The sequence below is a fragment of the Oncorhynchus gorbuscha genome, linkage group LG16 (assembly GCF_021184085.1).
Source record: "Oncorhynchus gorbuscha isolate QuinsamMale2020 ecotype Even-year linkage group LG16, OgorEven_v1.0, whole genome shotgun sequence".
NCBI lineage: Eukaryota > Metazoa > Chordata > Actinopteri > Salmoniformes > Salmonidae > Oncorhynchus > Oncorhynchus gorbuscha.
Window position 1 is genome coordinate 22151270 of NC_060188.1, and position 18933 is coordinate 22170202.

Here is an 18933-nt window from a genome sequence, read left to right on the forward strand (position 1 = left end):
TCTAATGACAATTGAGATGTGCAAACTGTGGCATAAGGGGACGACAAGCGGATAAGAGGCAATCTGTAATTTCGATTAAGACAGTAATGAGCAAGCTAGGACAGACGTAGTTAATATAACTATTTGTTTAGCACTTTTGAAATGTACAGCGACAGAATTCAGAACATGGGTCATTCTTACAGTGTTCTCCATGTACATCAAGTCAGAACGGTAGGATAAATAAAGGGGGCATATAAGCAGACAATGAAGGCTCTTACAAAACAGGTTATAGGCTACATGTGCACCACCAAGTCAAAACAGAAGCAGAATGGTCAACACAAGGAAAAACTAGGAAACAGGAACAATCGAGAGAGAGGAGCAGAGGGGAAAACCACTGGTAGGCTTGACGAAACAAAAACAAACTAGAAACAGAGGTATAAATACACAGGGGATAATGGGGAAGATGGGTGACACCTGGAGGGGGGTGGAGACAATCACAAAGACAGGTGAAACACCTACAGAAGAGTCCCCTCAGTCAGCTGGTTCTGGGGCTCTGTTCACAAAAAGACCACCAGGACAGCAACACAATTTGACCCAAACAAATTATGAGAAAGCAAAAAGATAACTATTTGACACACTGGAACGAATCAATCAAAGAAAACGGAGCAAATTGCAACACTATCTGTCCCTAAACAGAGAGTACACAGTGGCAGAATACTCTACCACTGTGACTGACCCAAAATTAATAAAAACCTTGACAATGTAGACTCAGGGAACATAGCCTTGCTACTGAGAGAGGCTGCCATAGCAGACTTTGATCTTGAGAGAAGACCGGCTGTGTGCCCACAAAAAAATGGTGGAAACTGAGCTGCACTTCCTAACCTCCTGCCAAATGTATGACCACATTAGATACATATTTACAAAGAATTCTAAAACAAATCAAGCATTGATAAACTCCCATATCTGTTAGGCGAAATACAGCAGTGTGAAATCAAAGCAGCAGGATTTGTGGCCGTTGCCATGTGAAAAGGGCAACCAGTGGATCACAACCAACATTGTAAATACTATTTCACTTGCTTTGGCAATGTAAACACATATTTCCCATGTCAATAAAGCCCATTTGAATTGAACTGATTTCTTTCCGAGTTTTTAACGCTGCATCTTTCTTGAGCTCTGACCTGAAGCTCACCGATGTCGTGATTTGACTTCGTTTTTTTCGCCGAGTTCCCAGTTGTCTTGAAAGCACCACAAGAGGCGGATGTTGAGTAGATTCATGATAAACAGTCTAGCTAACGGTTGCCATCATTTGTCTTCCCTACGAACAGGCTTGGGATATAGCTATCCTCATCACCCAATTCAAATTGTGTGGAAAAGACAACACATCAGGTAAATTCCGTGTAGAGATAACTAGGAAACAATATTTGAGAGGCTATCAGCTAGCTAACGTAACGTAGCTAGCTAACGTTATTCACCGTTTAGTTATAAACTGATGTTACTCAATGACTGTTGACTGTTCTTTTGAAATGTGTTCCATTTTCACTGATGAAAATAATAGCTAGATAGATACCTAACTAGCTAGTTGAACTAGCTACATTAGCAACTACACTAACTAGGCAGACAGTTGTATAACGCTAGCTAGCTGATGTAAACATCCAGTCAAATCGAGGCTTCTCTCTCGTCAACAAGTCCTAAATGCAGTAACGACGAGCTAGCTAGCTAAGACAGCCATTTATGTTTGATATAAACTGTGTCAATGTCTAGATAGTTAGCTACATTACGTAAAGAGTGTTGGTCTGGTGGGTTGAACAGATCATCTACGTAAATAACGTTACTGTAGCAAGAGGATTCCGGAAAATGATGGATGAAGCTTTCTAGAAAGTTGCCTCTCACTAGAGATACATTATTGAAAAGGATGATGGCTCATTCATATACATTGACAATTACACTTTTTTGTAACATCACCATCCATTGATCCTCAATTACTTTGTTGGAACAAATTAAGGCCCGCTTCAACTGTTTGTGATCAAATCAAACTCATCCAGATGTAATGAATGTCCCTTAAATCAAAGTGTTCTGTACTCTGATTCTGAATTTCTGATGCTGTTCTATTGTACGAGGCCTTAATGCTTGTTCTGTTTATTAAACTGTGAAGGAAGTGCAAATTCATGGCATCATCTAGGTTGCCTTGGGCAAAATACGGGTATTAACTTAGCCTGGCTCTTATAGAACTGTGGCCTACATTCAGATGCCATGCATTTGTACAGTTTTATTTCTATCATACCCTGGACATTCCTGTCATTTCCCCAGCTTAATCAGTGTTCACATCACACTCACTAACTGGTTGGATAGCTCTCCTCTGCCTTATCACTGCCTTAGATTACCCAGTTATTTGAAAGGCTTATTTTTATTGCGCTGTCTGGCATTCTGACTGTTTGTTTTGGAGCAGGCGGGCCAGCCTCCTAATCATCTTATGTTCAAATTAGAGACACCCTGACATGCATGGTGATCTCTCACAGGCATGGTCAGCTAAACTGGGAAAGTGAAGCCTAGTAGGCTGAAGTATGGATGGCAGGTCTGGACAGCTGGTGGCATAGCTGCTCCCTAGGCTGTGTTTGTTTTCAGACACGTGTAGTAGTCAGGTGAGGTTTATGTTGTTGTAGAGTCTGTTAGGGAAAGTGTTAGGCTACTCTGTAGCCATGTTAATTGCACTGCATTGCTGAGATGGCATGAGTCTGTAATACCAACATGTTTCAAGCAGACCACCATAGTCACTGTGTCCAAGAACACTAAGGTAACCTGCCTAAATGACTACCGACTTGTAGCACTCACGTATGTAGCCATGAAATGCTTTGAAAGGCTGGTCATGGCTCACATCAACACCATTATCCCAAAACCCTAGACCCACTCCAATTTGCATACCGCACCAACAGATCCACATATGATGCCCTCTCTGTTGCACCCCACACTCTGTCTTTAACACCTGCACAAAAGGAACACCCATGTGTGAATGCTATTTATTGACTACAGCTCAGCGTTCAACACCATAGTGCGCTCAAAGCTCATCACTAAGCTAAGGACCCTTGGACTAAACACTTCCCTCTGCAACTGGATCCTGGACCTCCTGATGGGCCACCCCCAGGTGGTAAGGGTAGGTAACAACACATCTGCCACGCTTATCCTCAACACAGGGGCCCCTCAGGGGTGCGTGCTCAGTCCCCTCCTGTACTCCCTGTTCACTTATGACTGCATGGCCAGGCATGACTCCAACACCATAATTTAAGTTTGCTAATGACACAACAGTGGTAGGCATGATTACCGACAACAATGAGAGATCCTATAGGGAGGAGACCAGAGACCTGGCCGTGTGGCGCAAGGACAACAACCTCTTCCTCAACATGATCAAGACAAAGGAGATGACTGTGGACTACAGAAAAAGGAGGACCGAGCACGCCCCATTCTCATCGACGGGGCTGTAGTGGAGCAGATTGAGAGCTTCAAGTTCTTTGGTGTCCACATCAGCAACACACTAACATGGTCTAAGCACACCAAGACAGTCTTGAAGAGGGCATGACAAAATCTATTCCCCCCCCAGGGGAATGAAAAGATTTGTTATGGGTCCTCAGATCATTAAAAGGTTTTACAGATTCACCATCGAGAGCATCCTGATGGGTTGCATCACTGCCTGGTATGGAAACTGATTGTCCTCCAACCGCAAGGCTCTACAGAGGGTAGTGCGTATGGCCCTGTACATCACTGGGGCCATCCAGGACCTCTATACCAGGTAGTGTCAGACGAAAGTATATAAAAAATGTCAGACTCCAGCCACCCTAGTCATAGATTGTTCTCTCTTCTACCACACGGCAAGCGGTACCGGAGCGCCAAGCCTAGGTCCAAGAGGCTTCTAAACAGCTCTACCCCCAAGCTATAAGACTCTTGAACAGCTAATCAAATGGCTACCCAGACTATTTGCATTGCCCCCAAACATTGACTCTGTACCGCTACCCCCTGTATATAGCCCCACTATTGTTATTTACTGCTTCTCTTTAAGTATTTGTTACTCTTTTTTTGTATTGTATTTTCTTAACTGCATTGTTGGTAAAGGTTCTTAGTTCTTAACTGTTCCAATAATATCCGCTCCTTTTGTGTCATTTGGCCAGTCAGTCTCCTTTATGCTAAAGTGAATTGTAGTAAGAAGGACTATAGAGTTACATTTCTCATTGGCATAGGCTAATAAGTTGGTTACACCAGACAGCTTTGCTGTTCCATTTTTGAGGCAATGTGCTTGTTTTATTTAAAGGCTACTGAGATTAGCTTGGTTAAGCGCTTGTGTTGTCAGGTGAATGAATTGAAGCCATAGAAATGCCATAATGCAGTCGACTGTGATTAATGGGCATGCATGTGTTAGTATCTTATAGTTATGATGTTGGAGACTAAATGCCAATGTACCAATGTTTGAGGGAAGCAAGTTGTCTATAATTAACCTAGCACTTGTTAATGGCTGCACACTGTTAGTGTTTTTCATTCGCCTGAGAAAATAGCAATTGCAATTTCCAAATAGGACCACATGCAATAAACTTTTGTCATATTTTCTTTTCCCTTTTTCTTGAAGGCTGTTGGACCTGACAGAAGAGCAGGCTCTGTAGGTGGAGACTCCCCACTGTCATCAGCAGGTAATCATGCCTGATGTCCCTTCTCTTCACCCTGCTGCCATAGGTTTTGTTTTTATGTGTATATTAGTGGCTTTAAGAGGTCATTTCTGTTTAATGTCAGACTGCCAACTCATTGCTCAACTCCCTAATGTTTACTGTCGTGAGTGTGTTAGATGTTAAACATTACTAATGTTTATTATCCTAACACAAGTTTAGGTAAAGAGTGGATTGAAAAGATCTAGGGTCTTCCTAGACGAGTCAATACTGAGACAAAATGACAAATGAATTAATTTATTTGAATGCATCAATAGCTGAAGTGCGAGACAGCTGTTGTATCATGTTGCAGTGTGTGGGTATTGAACTGACTGTCACTGAACTGATAGGCCTGTGTGTGTGTTCTTCTCACATAGTGGCTGAGATAGTTCAAGGCCAGTGGTGAGTGGAGCTTCTACCCCAGGCCCCCCCATCCAAAGGTCCAGCCAGCATGTCCAGCGACCCACCTCCTCCCTACCCCGGAGCTCCCAGCGCCCCTCTTATCAAGGAGAAGAATGGACAGCCAGCCGCTCCGGGTACAATTATTCTATAATTGTCTCTTATTGTGTTTGATGTGGAGGAAAAAAACATTTAGTTTGGGACAAGACTACAAAAAGAGACATTTTAAGAGACTATTTTACAAAAGGACAGAAGTCCAGGGTAGGAACCACACACAGGCTTACCTGTGAACTTCATCAGAGCTCTGACGAAGGCCGTGAGGCCGATACGTAAGCTTATTAAAGATCAGTGACACTATCAAGAGCAGTGTGCAGTTTTCTTTTTCATTCATGAAGTTCAGCTTTGCCATGCATCTGCAATAAGTTTGCTCAGATGTGCAAGTGCCTTTTGATTACCTGTGAACTTCAAAATACCATCTGGTTTCTTTGACTGGGCTGCTGATTTAGTATTTGCACTGTAGCTGACTAGCTGTAGGGAAACTGGTGTGAATTTGCATAAATGCCTCCCATAACAGCTCTTGTGTGGCTGGTTAGAGGAAGGCCTAGAGAAACATCATCAGTTAAACCTTGAAAGTAGGCCCTGTCTGAACAAATCTTTATTTGTCTGGCTCCCCTTCCACCCCAGGTTTCCTTACAACAAAATACTGTTTTGATCAGTCAAAGGAATGTGATCAACAAAGTGTATTTGTTACAAACTACGTAACAAATCCTTGAGAATTGTAAAGCTATGAAAAAACACAAGTGCGGCTATTCTGGCCTGAGTAACAGATGATGATGCATGTTCTCAATAATGGGCCAATGCCTTACTTGATTTGAGCCCAACATAAGTCATGTTTCTTCAATCAATCATTGCTGTGAAAGCTCACTAATAAATGCTTCTTGTTTGTCTGTTTTTTCTCTCCCAGACTCGGCGGCCCCTGTAACGACGGGGCCTCCTCAGGGGCACCCCCTGCCTCCAGACTATGGCCCTCCACCCTACGAGGCCACGCTACAGCCAGGCTTCTTGCCGCCACACGTCCCAGGAGATGGGGCCATGCCCATACCACATGGTAGGCATACACTGGTCTACAGAGGGAATGAAATAAGATGGGCGACTCTAAATGCATACACATGTCATTTGGCATAGGACCTGTATACAGAATATAAACAGTACATGCCTCCTTGTGTTTTTACCCTACAGGTGGCTTCTACCCTCCGCCAGGTCACTTTGGCCCTGGGCAATTTGGCCCTGGGCAGTTTGGCCCTGGGCAGTTTGGCCCTGGGCAGTTTGGCCCGGGGCCCATTCAATTTGGGCCTGTGGCAGGTCAGATGGCTCACACGGTGACAGCACCCCCTGGGACAGCTACCACAGTGACCGTGCTACAGGGAGAGATATTCCAGACAGCACCCGTACAGACTGTGTGTCACCACTGCCAGCAGCCCATCATCACCCGCATCAACCACAGTGTGGGCCTCATGAACGCTGTCTTCTGCCTCTTCTGCTTCTTTGTTGGGTAAGAGGAAGAGTTGGTGTACTATATTGTGTAGAGGTTAACCAACGAGTGGCTATGCGTTCTATGGTAAATAATAAAAACGACGTGGAAGATGTGTTTCACGATATGTTTAGTTACATTATTTTCCAGAGAGCGCGTAAGGCCCCGAGTTGATTATCTCTTTCACACCATGGCTATAATTGAAAACATTTGTTGCTAGAAATGTGTTCATTTGCAGGTAGAAATGTGTTCCACATCCACTGAAGTAGCTAACATGTTTACTAGATATAGTGCCTTCAGAAAGTATTCATACCCCTCAACTTATTCAATATTTTGTTGTTACAGTCTGAATTCAAAATGTATTTAATGTTATGTTTTATTCACACCCATCTACATATAATACCCCATAATGACAAAGTCAACACGTGTTTTTAGAAATGTTAGAAAATGTATTAAAAATTAAATACAGAACTATTTAATTTACATGAGTAATCACACCACTGAGTCAATACTTTGTAGAAACAGCGATTACAGCTGTGCGTCTTTTCTGGGTAAATCTCTAAGAGCTTTCCACACCTGGATTGTGTAACATTTGGCCATTTTATTATTTTAAGAATTCTTCAAACTCTGTCAAATTGGTTGTTGATCATTGCGAGACAACCATTTTTGTCTCCCACTGTCTGGTGGAGAGCAGACTGAACCAGGTTTTCCTCTAGGATTTTGCCAGTGCTTAGCTCCATTCTGTTTATTTTGTATCCTGAAAAACTCCCCAGTCCTTCATGATTACAAGAAAACCCATAACATGAATACCCATAGCATTCATATGCTTGAAAATATGGAGAGTGGTACTCCGTAATGTGTTGTATTGGAGTTGCCCCAAACATAACACTTTGTGTTCAAGAAAAAAAGTGAATTGTTTAGCAAAGTTTTTGCAGTATTACTTTAGTGCCTTGTTGCAAACAGTATGCATGTTTTGGACTATTTTTATTCTGTACCGGCGTCTTCTTTTTCACTGTGTCAATTAGGTCAGTATCATGGAGTAACTACAAAGTTGTTTATCCATCCTCACAGCCATTAAATTCTGTAACTCTTTTAATGTCACCATTCGCTTCATAGTAAAATCCCTGAGCGGTTTCTTTCCTCTCCGGCAACTGAGTTAGGAAGGACGCCTGTATCTTTATAGTGACTGGGTGTATTGATACACCATCCAACGTGCAATTAATAACTTCACCATGCTCAAACAAATATTTAATGTCTGCTTCTTTTTTACCCATCTACCAATAGGTGCCATTCTTTATGAGGCATTGGATAACCTCCCTGGTCTTTGTTGTTGAACCTGTGTTTGTGGCTACTTGGTGGGACAATTTTTTTGTGGTGGGTGTGCATGCCAGCAAAGCCACAACACTAAACAATAAATTAATTGCATTATAACGGTGACAAACAGTGCCCACAAACCGTTAGGGCCTACACCTTACCAATGCTACACCTGGCTATCAGTGGAGCCTTGTCTGCCTTTAAAAAAACAGCTGTTATGGCTGACTTGCTTAAACAAATGTGGTTTCTACTGACAATTGAGATGTACAAACTGTGGCATAAGGGGACGATAAGCTGAAAAGAGGCAATCCGTCATTTTGATTAAGACATTAATGAGCAAGCTAGGACGGACGTAGTCTGTATAACTATTTGTTCGGAACTTTTGAAATGTACAGCGGCAGAATTCAGAACATGGGCCGTTCTTATAGTGTTCTCTCTGTACACCAAGTCAGAACCATAGGATAAATAAAGGGCACATGAGCAGACAATGAAAGGTCTTACAATATTCAATGATTACATTTCTCTAAAACAGGTTATAGTCTTCATGTGCACCACAAAGTCAGGGCAGTAGGTGAACTAGACCAAATTATTAGGGTGAGTCACATGGGCTACTACCCAAGCTTACTACACAACATACACTTACAGTAGCTAAGAAAGTAATACTTAGCTACTGTATACATATCTCCCTGGCATATTGCATAATTTATGCCGCCGCATACAAGACATTTTTGGACTCACCTTGTTGTGCTGTGCTCATTTGAACAGGAAGGTGGCACAGCGGTCCATCGTGGGCAAATTTTGTCATCAAAGTTGGGCATTCTCTGGATTTATGTTGCTTCCAGACAACTGGGAATTTGGGGAAAAACAAGGTCGAATCACGATTACGTCAGTGATCTTCAGGTCGTAGTTCTAAGAAAGAGGCCTGAGTTTCTGACTTACAATTCCGAGTTGGATGACCGTTTAAAACTCATTTTCACAGTAGGAGCCTGGTTTTTTCGTGTTCCTAGTTGTCTTGAACTCGCTGTAGTCAGATTTTCCCAGTTCCAAGTTAAGTTGTTTTGAGCGAGGCAGAAATCACGCTGGATTGACAGCATGGTCAATGTTGAATGTTTAGAATTTTAAGCTTGGAAAAGAGACCCTTAAACACAGACTTGGGACCACACAGCCATTCAATTGAATAGCAGGCTAGTGATTGCTTTGCAATACTTGCAGTTAGCCACAGATTCCTTCCAAACCACTCACTGTTGAATTTGCGATTTCCAACTTGTTGTGTAATGTTTATGTCCAATGGCCAATGAGCACCGATACGTTTTATCTATTATTTCTCTTCATATGACAAGGATTGAAAAGGATTTGCCAGTAAATCGTTGACTTGATTCATGATGATTACTAGCAAAGATTTAGAAAAGTATGGACTGATCATGTCAGTATCAATCAAAGCTACTGTAGATATAACATGATTTCATGTCATTTTATGTGGCCAATGACCTTGAGCCTTCTTGGATGGGCACTTCTAACAGAACACTGAGCCAATCACAGCGCAACTAGAGAACATTACCAACCCCTACGCATCGTATTTTGCGCTGGCTTGCCCCACCACCACTGAAAGCACTGCGCTAGGCTGAAACACCTGCATTTTGGAGCTGCCTTACGCAAGAAAGCAAAAAAAAGAGATCACATTCGTATGTGTCTTTAACTTTTTTTTACATTGTTTGTAAACTGATAATGTGACACGTATTAATGCCAAAATAACATGGAAAAACAGGCACACCCCCAAAATTTGTTTTTAGCTAAAAAATGTGGGGGTCAAAGCAACTCTGTTCTGAATGACGGGTCACTACTGTGTGTATGGGGGGTACAAAAGATGAGGTAGTCATTCAAAAATCATGTTAAACAGTTGCACACAGTGAGTCCATGCAACTTTTTATGTGATTTGTTAAGCAACATTTTACTCTTGAACTTATTTAGTCTTCCAATGAAAAAAGGGATTGAGTATTTATTGACTCAACTTTTTAATTTTTATTAAAACGTCCACAGGATCGGTGTCCCTAAACCGGGACGGTTGTTGCTAATGTGACTAGAATGACATAACAGCCAACTTTCCAGGACATAGACATGTCTTATATAGGCAGAAAGTTTAACAAGATTTTAAGCTAACTGCACTGCCAAATTTACAGTAGCTATTACAGTTAAAATGCCATGCTATTGTTTGCAGAGAGTGCATGACAACAAAACACTTTTTTTTTTATCACGGCAACAAAGTGTTTCCTTGCAAATGGTATCAAGAATATGTATATCCTTCAGGTCCTGAGCTACAGGCAAATAGATTTGGGTATGTCATTTTAGGTGAAAATTGGAAGGGGGAAAAAAGGTACAATCTGTTCATTTGTAAAAATAAAATAATTCCACTTTGACATTATGGGGTATTGTGTGTAGGCCAGTGATGACAAAATCTCAATTGAATCCAATTTAAATTCAGGCTGTAACACAACAAAATTTGGAAAAACTCAAGGGGTGTGAATACTTTCTGAAGACACTGTAGTGAGAGTAGTTGCCTCGGTAACCAAACCGACTTGCTAGTATAGCTAACCGAACCATCAGTCCTGCTTGCTGTTATGAAAATCGAATGCAACAATGCCAATAATGTTTTCAATTAAACTTCTGTTTTCAAAAGCAACTCAAACATAGAACATGTAAGAATGAAGTAGCCATTGAATTCTACCATGTGTTATAAGGAAATAATGCATGCTCTAGAATGACATTCAAGCCAATCGGAAACGAGTATTCAACAATACCATGGTATAAACACAGAATAATATACTATGGCAGGAAATATTTGATTTCAGGCTGAACACCACAGAATGAAATGAGTGGGGTTAACTATAATAAGACTATTCTCTGGTGGTTTGTTTTTGTAATTTTTAAAAATCTCTACCACAGGTGTGATCTGGGCTGCTGCTTGATTCCCTGTCTGATCGATGATCTCAAGGATGTGATACACACCTGCCCTTACTGCAAGGGCTACATCTACACATACAAGCGTATCTGCTAACCACCAACAGACAGACGTGTGTTTGTATATATATTATGCACATATTAACTCACAGCTCCTCATGGTTGTAGTTGCAGCCTATGTTCTTTCTCCAACATTTGCTCAGTGTGTCGTGCTTCATTTAGCCCTCCTAACTTTACTCTTGCTTTCTAAAGCACTTGTTCACACTCACTATACTTACTGTATATCATAGGAGGCTGGTGGGAGGAGCTGTAAGAGGACAGGCTCATTGTAATGGCTGGAATGGAATCCATGGAACGGAGTCCAACACGTTGTGTCCATGTATTCGATTTGTTTGGTGCAATTCCATTCCAGGCATTACAATGAGCCTGTCCTCCTATAGTTCCTCCCACCAGCCGCCTATGCTATATATATTGTCCAGACTCACTTACCTAGCTATGTACAGGCATTTAGATAAGTGCTAGATAGACACATCACACAGGACTGAACCTGATCTAAAAACAGAAACCTATAACAATTGAGAAAAGATGAGTTGCAGACACGGTACATCTTGCATATTTTATAAAAACGTCTTTGGTTACGGGAAGGCTCTGAACTTGAGGGGTAGAGAAGGTCACACTTTGGGAAAGCTGTAAACATTTGTCACTTTAATCAAAATTGTCAGCAATCATCAGCAATTGCAGGGTCACTATTTTGTTGTTTTTGTAATTTAATGTATTTTAACATGTTAATATTGAGCACAATGACGGTTACGTCCATGTCTGAGACCTACTTTCTGTTTATGTTCTATCACCCTGTTTGTCCTACAACCTTAATGTATATCCATTTTAAATGTTACAAGTAAATAACCATGTATCAGATGTCAGGACAAACTCGAGTTGGTAAGACTGAGTTTAATTTATTTAGTTCTCACTTAATTGAGAGAAGTATGTGTTACTGTCTTTTTTAATCCTCTATGTGCTTTAGATAGTCACTTGATGTCCAGTGATTTTTGCTAGAGCTGTTACAATAATGCCAGTCATGTTAATGTATTCAATTTTGATAATGAAGCAAATGTGTGCATTCGCAATACCATTATATAAGCACAAGTTCCCATGTGAAATGTCATACATTCATAAAACCAGAATTAACATGAATTTACTGTACAGTTTTTATTTAAGTGGTTTAGACTGTCATTCAGTTAGATACTTTATAGCCTTGCTTGCCAAGCTTCATTATCATTAAGACCCAACTGGTAAGGAGACTAGCTAATTTTGTAAGACCTGATCACCTGTCATTGATGCAGGACTACATTGAGCTTCGTGCAGTCACCGAGCACCATGCACATGTCAGAGGCTGAGATTTTCTAGTTGATCTATCAGTCCACAGAGAAACAGGTTCCCTTGTATTTTTCTGTATAGGAAGGGAATGGAGCGAAGCCGACCTGGCTGGCAGAGTCCAATCCGCTCTGCAGGAGGGGCACATTAGAATGGTGAAGCGCTCTGCATGATATCACTGTAATTTTGTGCACTTGTCCTCTCTGGCCATACAGTGGGGCAAAAAAAGTATTTAGTCAGTCACCAATTGTGCAAGTTCTCCCACTTAAAAAGATGAGAGGCCTGTAATTTTCATCATCGGTACACTTCAACTATGACAGACAAAATGAGAAAAAAAATCCAGAAAATCACTGTAGGATTTTAAAAAATGAACATGTAGTAAAAGCAGAGTTTAGGGATTGTATTTAACTTTGAACACAATGATGGTCTTTGATGTTGGTAGCTAGTTTGGTCTGTTGCCCCCTCAAAAAAAAATGGTATAATGTACATCTAAATGATAAGTTGGGTCATTACTGTTGCATACAGTGCAGTTATTTTAATATAACAAACCAGTATTTGTGATTTTACAGTATTAGTCATTTGTCAGATGGTCATACTCTTTTAATCCAAAAACAGTCATTTTTATATAGTATGTTAAACATCTAGGAGAAATAAAATGACACCAACAATGGATTCTGGTCATTTGGCAACTACTCAAACACAAATTATGTATCTTCAGCTATAACTTGGAAGTGCAATTGACTTCTGAATGTAATAGGAAACAACCCAGAGAAGATAACTAATCACAATGATAAATAAAATAAGGACATACTCTTGTGTATGAAGTACATTTGGTAGAAGTGTATATTACACCAACTCTTGCTACTTTTTCTCCAACACGCTTGGCACCAATGGTGTGGTCAACTAGAAGTCATGTGGTCCAAACTCCTATCTGTTTATTCACTGTTATGCCAAAGCTGTCTGGCATGACAACAGAAGATTTGGCTACAGCACATACACCATAAAACCAGGTTAGCTGACTCAACTAGTGTTCTCAGGTCTAGATCCTATTGAACACCAGTTTAGTCTCTCCAGCGATGTCCACACTCATAATTGCAGCATTTGTAGAATGTTGTCATTGGTTCATCTGCAGATCTAGTCTGAATCTGCATGAAGAATGCTCGGGGGTGCTCACACTTGGGACATTTTTCTAAAGAACACAAAACAAGGGTTAGAGTAAATACATACCTGGCTATAAGTAACAGTGAATATTGCCCATTAGGACCATCTGTTCTCTATAGGTCCGGTGGTAGACAGGACAGAGGAGGCTGGGCAAATCTAATCCAGCTATGCCATCTGCCAGCCTTTGGGCTTACAATCCAGCCAGTGTTCTATAATTTTAGGCGTGGATAACCAGTGACCACAGAATGATTGAAATGTTAGCTAAATTATGCAGGTGATTTGGTAATTTACCTGGCGTGGAATCCACATTTTCCCAGGCTGCAGCTCCACCAAGCACATCATCAACCTCTTTCAGTTTGGGATACTTCCTGTTGTTTACCTATGGGAAAGATGGACATGTTAATGTATCAATACGTTTTAAAATGACACATTGTAAGAGAGAACACATGACAGACATCAGTTACTTGGCAAGAAGTCTAGGAATGAAGTAAAAGTTAGTTTTACCTTCCTAGTAATGTTATGCACGTACGGACATGTGTTGCAGGCGAATCGATAGCACTTCTGTCCTTCCTCTACAATCAACACATTCCCACATGTTGGACAAAACAGAAGCATATTCTTTTGACTAAATTGGTCAGCACCGATCTCACAATGTAGCTAGGTTTGTACATCTATTTCAATCATTTATCTAAATTACGAAATCCCTGACAACGTTGTTGACCTCCACGCTCGTGTGAAACGTTGTTACATCTAAAAAGGTTCGGTAAGAAACTACATTTGCTCTTTCTTTATGGTTCTTTGTTAAAATCATAATTTATATTTAAAGTTAACTATATTGTATTATATTAGAAAAATAGCCCTAGAAATGGAGCAATGATGATAGAAATAGCAGTATCCCAAATTGGTACAAGTCAGAACCTCCACTCCACTAGTTTGACTCCGGCATGTTGTAGGTGACGTACATGCCGGTCGCTAAATGTTTTAGCATGAATTGCAGAGCTTCAGACTTAACCAAATATACTTTTTATTTTATTTTTAAACTACAGTTTATGTATGTTTTAGGAATGACGAAATATATATTTCACTCTACACGTTGATCAATAGAGTATAAGGTGTGAAAATCTTCGTTTATCTAGCTAGCTACTCTTACATGAAATAGCTAGCTAGCTAACATAAACTGGTCAGCAACTTTAGTTACAAACTCCTATTCACAGTGTAAATGATGGAGGAGGATGAGGGTCTGTCTATAAAGGAAGAGGAGTTCGGACAGGCAGAGGGAAAGATGAACCAAGTGGAGGATGAAAAGCCAGAGGAGGTTGAAGAGGAAGATGAGGAGGAGGATGAAGAAGCATTGCCACACTCTGAATTCCTGGACATCTTTGAAGAAGGACTGGCTCGCCTTGTACAGGACCCTCTACTCTGTGACCTTCCCATTCAGGTTGGTGACCTAATCCATACTGGTGAAATGTATCTATTTGATGATGTAAAGTCCTCCAGCCTATCCAATGGCTCACTACTTACTGTCTGTCGCTTTCCTGCAGGTGACTCTGGAGGAGGTGAATTCCCAGGTTGCCCTGGAGTATGGCCAAGCCATGACGGTCCGTGTATGCAAAGCGGATGGCGAAGTAATGCGTGAGTTTCTGACTAATGTTTCTTAGAACAAAAATATGGTATTCTACTATTTGAGCAGGTCAAATGAATGATACTGTGTGTGTGTAAGTGACATTCCAATGTGTGTTGGTCAGCCATAGTGGTGGTGCAGAATGCAATGGTGCTGGATTTGAAGAAAGCCATCCAGAGGTTCATGGAGCTGAAACAGCAACGGGAGGGTGGGGTAAAGCACGTCAGCTGGTAACACACACACACACACACACACACACACACTAACCTTGTGGGGGGACACAATTCAGTCCCATTCAAAATCCTATTTTCCCCAAACCTAACCGTAACCCTTACCCTAATCCTAAAAATTAACCCGAAAACCTTAACTCTAAACCTAACCCTGGATCCTAACCATTACCCTAAAACAAACCCTAGCTCCTAACACTAATTCTAATCTTAACCCTTAACCCCCTAGAAATAGCATTTGGCCTTCTGGGGACTAAATTACATTACATTACATTACATTTAAGTCATTTAGCAGACGCTCTTATCCAGAGCGACTTACAAATTGGTGCATTCACCTTATGACATCCAGTGGGACAGTCACTTAACAATAGTGCATCTAAAACTTAGGGGGGGGGTGGGGTGAGAGGGATTACTTAACCTATCCTAGGTATTCCTTAAAGAGGTGGGGTTTCAGGTGTCTCCGGAAGGTGGTGATTGACTCCGCTGTCCTGGCGTCGTGAGGGAGTTTGTTCCACCATTGGGGGGCCAGGGCAGCGAACAGTTTTGACTGGGCTGAGCGGGAGCTGTACTTCCTCAGTGGTAGGGAGGCGAGCAGGCCAGAGGTGGATGAACGCAGTGCCCTTGTTTGGGTGTAGGGCCTGATCATTGGTCATTTTTTTTTGTTTGTTTACTATTCTTGTGGGAAATTATTGTCCCCACAACTATAGTTATACACACACAACACACACACACAGTTTTTCTTATTTTTTTGTGAAGGAGATACGTATGGAGAACCTTTCATCTTGTATTTCAAGGAGAGAAGCTTGATGATGACAAAATGAAACTAAAGGAGTAAGTTTCAATCAAACACCATTGTGATTATGGAGTATATTACATAATGCTTTTGTTAACTGAAAACAACATTTCTTGTATTGTTTTATTGTCAGTTATGGGATCAGAAACAGAGATGAGGTGACATTCATGAAGAGACTGAGGAAGAAGTGAAACGGAGGTACAGTAGTCTTCTGAACTATGATCTCACCTGAAAGATGTTCACAGGCAAAGTGGTACCATTATAATGTTGACTGTAACTATCACAATTTTATGGCTGTGTGAACGAGAGAAAAGCTATTGGAAAATACCCCTGTCTTATGTGCCAGTGGTATTTTCCATTATTATAAGATAATGCTTATTTTGAAAGGACTCAACATTTGTAGTTCTTGCACTCCCCATGGGGGTATAACACTGGCAACCATTTGAAATATATATTTGATGTTTGTAATACTATTGATAATACATTGAGTTGAACAATGAATAACGCTGCTCTAACTTCAGATTTCACTACCGGGTGGAGTCCTGCCTACTCTGTGAGTTGCCTGCACAGTCCCCGTTGCTTCAACCTGGCTGGAGATGTACAGCAACTATATTCATACACTGACATGACTCAGTTGATGTCCATTGAAAAACCTTTTAGACATCTCAACTGTTTTATTACATGTTGTAGATATGATTGTGTGGAATGTTTCGTATGGTCTCCATTTTTTATTGTTTGGGCATATTCTCTTGTCATCTTGTACAGTAAAATTGGGCCACTTCAAATATGAATAAAGGCTACAGTGCAACCAAAACGCCCCTGAAATATCACTTTATTTCAGTGAAAATGTTTTAGCCGGCGCTACATCCTTTAACCAGACCTGGGTGTCCCGCCTGGTCTAACAGTGAGAGTACAACCACAATATGGAAATATCTCCTGTAGTCCTTGTTCAAAACTGAAAGAAAATGTTTCACTATTTCCTGGAGTACATAGAGGAGCATCACATTTCCCACAGCACAATCTGGGAGCAACCAGTGAAACCAGGTACAAATCTATATTGTCTCATTTCAGTAATTATTTAGTTTGCAGGCAGCAGCAAAGATGGATAAGAGAAAATGTGAAATATATTTCTTATCTTTGCATTCTTGGTTTTTAGTAATGTTGGGTCACATCAATCTATCTGACTTGTACAAACAGAACGTGATCTCCTTACATTAGTTTGTCTTGGTATGAAGTATTTGTTGATCTGAATGTATCTAACTTCATTACCCAATCTTCATGACTGGCATGCGTTTCAGACCGGACTACCTGATTGGTGGCATTGACTGGTGGTGTTTGAAATGTTCCACCTTTGTGATATCTGATGCTGGTGGTTCATTTCAGCTCCCAGGATGTCTGGCTATCAAATCAAATGTATTTATATAGCCCTTCTTACAACAGCTGATATCTCAAAGTGCTGTACAGAAACCCAGCCTAAAACCCAAAACCGCAAGCAATGCGGGTGTAGAAGCACAGTGGCTAGGAAAAACTCTCTAGAAAGGCCAAAACCTAGAGAAGAACCAGGCTGTGAGGGGTAGCCAGTCTTCTTCTGGCTGTGCCGGGTGGAGATTATAACAGAACATGGCCAAGATTTTCAAATGTTCATAAATGACCAGCATGATCAAATAATAATAATCACAGTAGTTGTCGAGGGTGCAGCAAGTCAGAACCTCAGGAGTAAATGTCAGGAGTATCTCTACCGCTCCTGCTGTCTCTAGAGAGTTGAAAACAGCAGGTCTGGGACAGATAGCACGTCCGGTGAACAGGTCAGGGTTCCATAGATGCAGGCAGAACAGTTGAAACTGGAGCAGCAGCATGGCCAGGTGGACTGGGGACAGCAAGGAGTCATCATGCCAGGTAGTCCTGAGGCATGGTCCTAGGGCTCAGGTCCTCCAAGAGAGAGAAAGAGAGAATTAGAGAGAGCATACTTAAATCACACAGGACAAGACAGGAGAAGTACTCCAGATATAACAAACTGACCCTAGCACCCCGACACATAAACTACTGCAGCATAAATTCTGGAGGCTGAGACAGGAGGGGTCAGGAGACACTGGCCCCATCCGATGATACCCCCGGACAGGGACAAACAGAAAGGATACAACCCCACCCACATTGCCAAAGCACAGCCCCCACACCACTAGAGGGACATCTTCAAACACCAACTTACCATCCTGAGACGAGGCCGAATATAGCCCACAAAGATCTTCAATAAAGACTTAAAGGTTGAGACCGAGTCTGCGTCTCTCGCATGGGTAGGCAGACCATTCCATAAACATGGAGCTCTATAGGAGAAAGCCCTGCCTCCAGCAGTTTTCTTAGAAATTCTAGGGACAATTAGGAGGCCTGCGTCTTGTGACCGTAGCGTACGTATAGGTATGTACGGCAGGACCAAATCAGAAAGATAGGTAGGAGCAAGCCCATGTAATGCTTTGTAGGTTAGCAGTAAAACCTTGAAATCAGCCCTTGCCTTGACAGGAAGCCAGTGTAGGGAGGCTAGCATTGGAGTAATATGATAAAAAAATTGGTTCTAGTCAGGATTCTAGCAGCCGTATTTAGCACTAACTGAAGTTTATTTAGTGCTTTATCCAGGTAGTTGGAAAGTAAAACATTGCAGTAGTCTAACCTAAAAGTAACAAAAGCATGGATTAATTTTTCTGCATAATTTTGGACAGAAAGTTTCTGATGTTTGCAATGTTATGTAGATGGAAAAAAGCTGTCCTTGAAACAGTCTTGATATGTTCGTCAAAAGAGAGATTAGGGACCAGAGTAACGCCGAGGTCCTTCAGTTTTATTTGAGACGACTGTACAACCATCAAGATTAATTGTCAACAGAAGATATTTTTGTTTCTTGGGACCTA

The 18933-nt window shown here is 41.3% G+C and overlaps 3 protein-coding genes across 5 annotated transcripts; 2 read left to right on the top strand and 1 right to left on the bottom strand.

The window, feature by feature from the left end:
* Positions 1-1203: 1203 nt before the first annotated feature.
* On the top strand, positions 1204-12054 carry LOC123999148 (cell death-inducing p53-target protein 1-like). Its single transcript, XM_046304612.1, has 6 exons — positions 1204-1365; positions 4589-4649; positions 5039-5197; positions 6025-6168; positions 6300-6612; positions 10846-12054. The coding sequence occupies exons 3-6, from the start codon at positions 5113-5115 to the stop codon at positions 10955-10957; spliced, it is 654 nt and encodes a 217-aa protein (XP_046160568.1). The 5' UTR covers positions 1204-1365; positions 4589-4649; positions 5039-5112; the 3' UTR covers positions 10958-12054.
* A 693-nt stretch (positions 12055-12747) lies between these two features.
* LOC123999151 (DNA-directed RNA polymerase III subunit RPC10) lies at positions 12748-14306 on the bottom strand. Its single transcript, XM_046304617.1, has 3 exons — positions 13900-14306; positions 13687-13774; positions 12748-13423 (listed from the first exon to the last, which is right to left on the bottom strand). Exons 1-3 carry the CDS (start codon positions 14008-14010, stop codon positions 13296-13298), a joined length of 327 nt encoding a protein of 108 aa, XP_046160573.1. The 5' UTR covers positions 14011-14306; the 3' UTR covers positions 12748-13295.
* On the top strand, positions 13746-16850 carry LOC123999149 (U11/U12 small nuclear ribonucleoprotein 25 kDa protein-like). 3 transcript variants are annotated; one of them, XM_046304613.1, is made up of 7 exons: positions 13746-14158; positions 14610-14833; positions 14937-15027; positions 15141-15246; positions 16000-16074; positions 16170-16234; positions 16558-16850. In XM_046304613.1, the coding sequence occupies exons 2-6, from the start codon at positions 14615-14617 to the stop codon at positions 16225-16227; spliced, it is 549 nt and encodes a 182-aa protein (XP_046160569.1). In that variant the 5' UTR covers positions 13746-14158; positions 14610-14614; the 3' UTR covers positions 16228-16234; positions 16558-16850. The 3 variants fall into 3 exon arrangements, with proteins under 3 accessions (XP_046160569.1, XP_046160570.1, XP_046160571.1); XM_046304614.1 differs by having other exon boundaries at positions 13814-14153; XM_046304615.1 differs by lacking the exons at positions 13746-14158; positions 16000-16074 and having other exon boundaries at positions 14333-14833.
* The last annotated feature ends 2083 nt before the right edge of the window (positions 16851-18933 follow it).

What these genes read in the sequence shown, in the direction of transcription:
- LOC123999148 (XM_046304612.1), top strand. Translation starts at nt 5,113, where the DNA reads ATGTCCAGCGACCCACCTCCTCCCTACCCCGGAGCTCCCAGCGCCCCT. An exon ending in GGCCATGCCCATACCACATG is followed by an intron (nt 6,169 to 6,299) that starts GTAGGCATACAC and finishes TTTACCCTACAG; the next exon opens with GTGGCTTCTACCCTCCGCCA. An exon ending in CTCTTCTGCTTCTTTGTTGG is followed by an intron (nt 6,613 to 10,845) that starts GTAAGAGGAAGA and finishes TCTCTACCACAG; the next exon opens with GTGTGATCTGGGCTGCTGCT.
- LOC123999151 (XM_046304617.1), bottom strand. Translation starts at nt 14,010, where the DNA reads ATGCTTCTGTTTTGTCCAACATGTGGGAATGTGTTGATTGTAGAGGAA. An exon ending in TGCATAACATTACTAGGAAG is followed by an intron (nt 13,775 to 13,899) that starts GTAAAACTAACT and finishes TCTTTCCCATAG; the next exon opens with GTAAACAACAGGAAGTATCC. An exon ending in AAATGTGGATTCCACGCCAG is followed by an intron (nt 13,424 to 13,686) that starts GTAAATTACCAA and finishes TGTGTTCTTTAG; the next exon opens with AAAAATGTCCCAAGTGTGAG.
- LOC123999149 (XM_046304613.1), top strand. Translation starts at nt 14,615, where the DNA reads ATGATGGAGGAGGATGAGGGTCTGTCTATAAAGGAAGAGGAGTTCGGA. An exon ending in TCTGTGACCTTCCCATTCAG is followed by an intron (nt 14,834 to 14,936) that starts GTTGGTGACCTA and finishes GCTTTCCTGCAG; the next exon opens with GTGACTCTGGAGGAGGTGAA. An exon ending in AGCGGATGGCGAAGTAATGC is followed by an intron (nt 15,028 to 15,140) that starts GTGAGTTTCTGA and finishes TGTGTTGGTCAG; the next exon opens with CCATAGTGGTGGTGCAGAAT.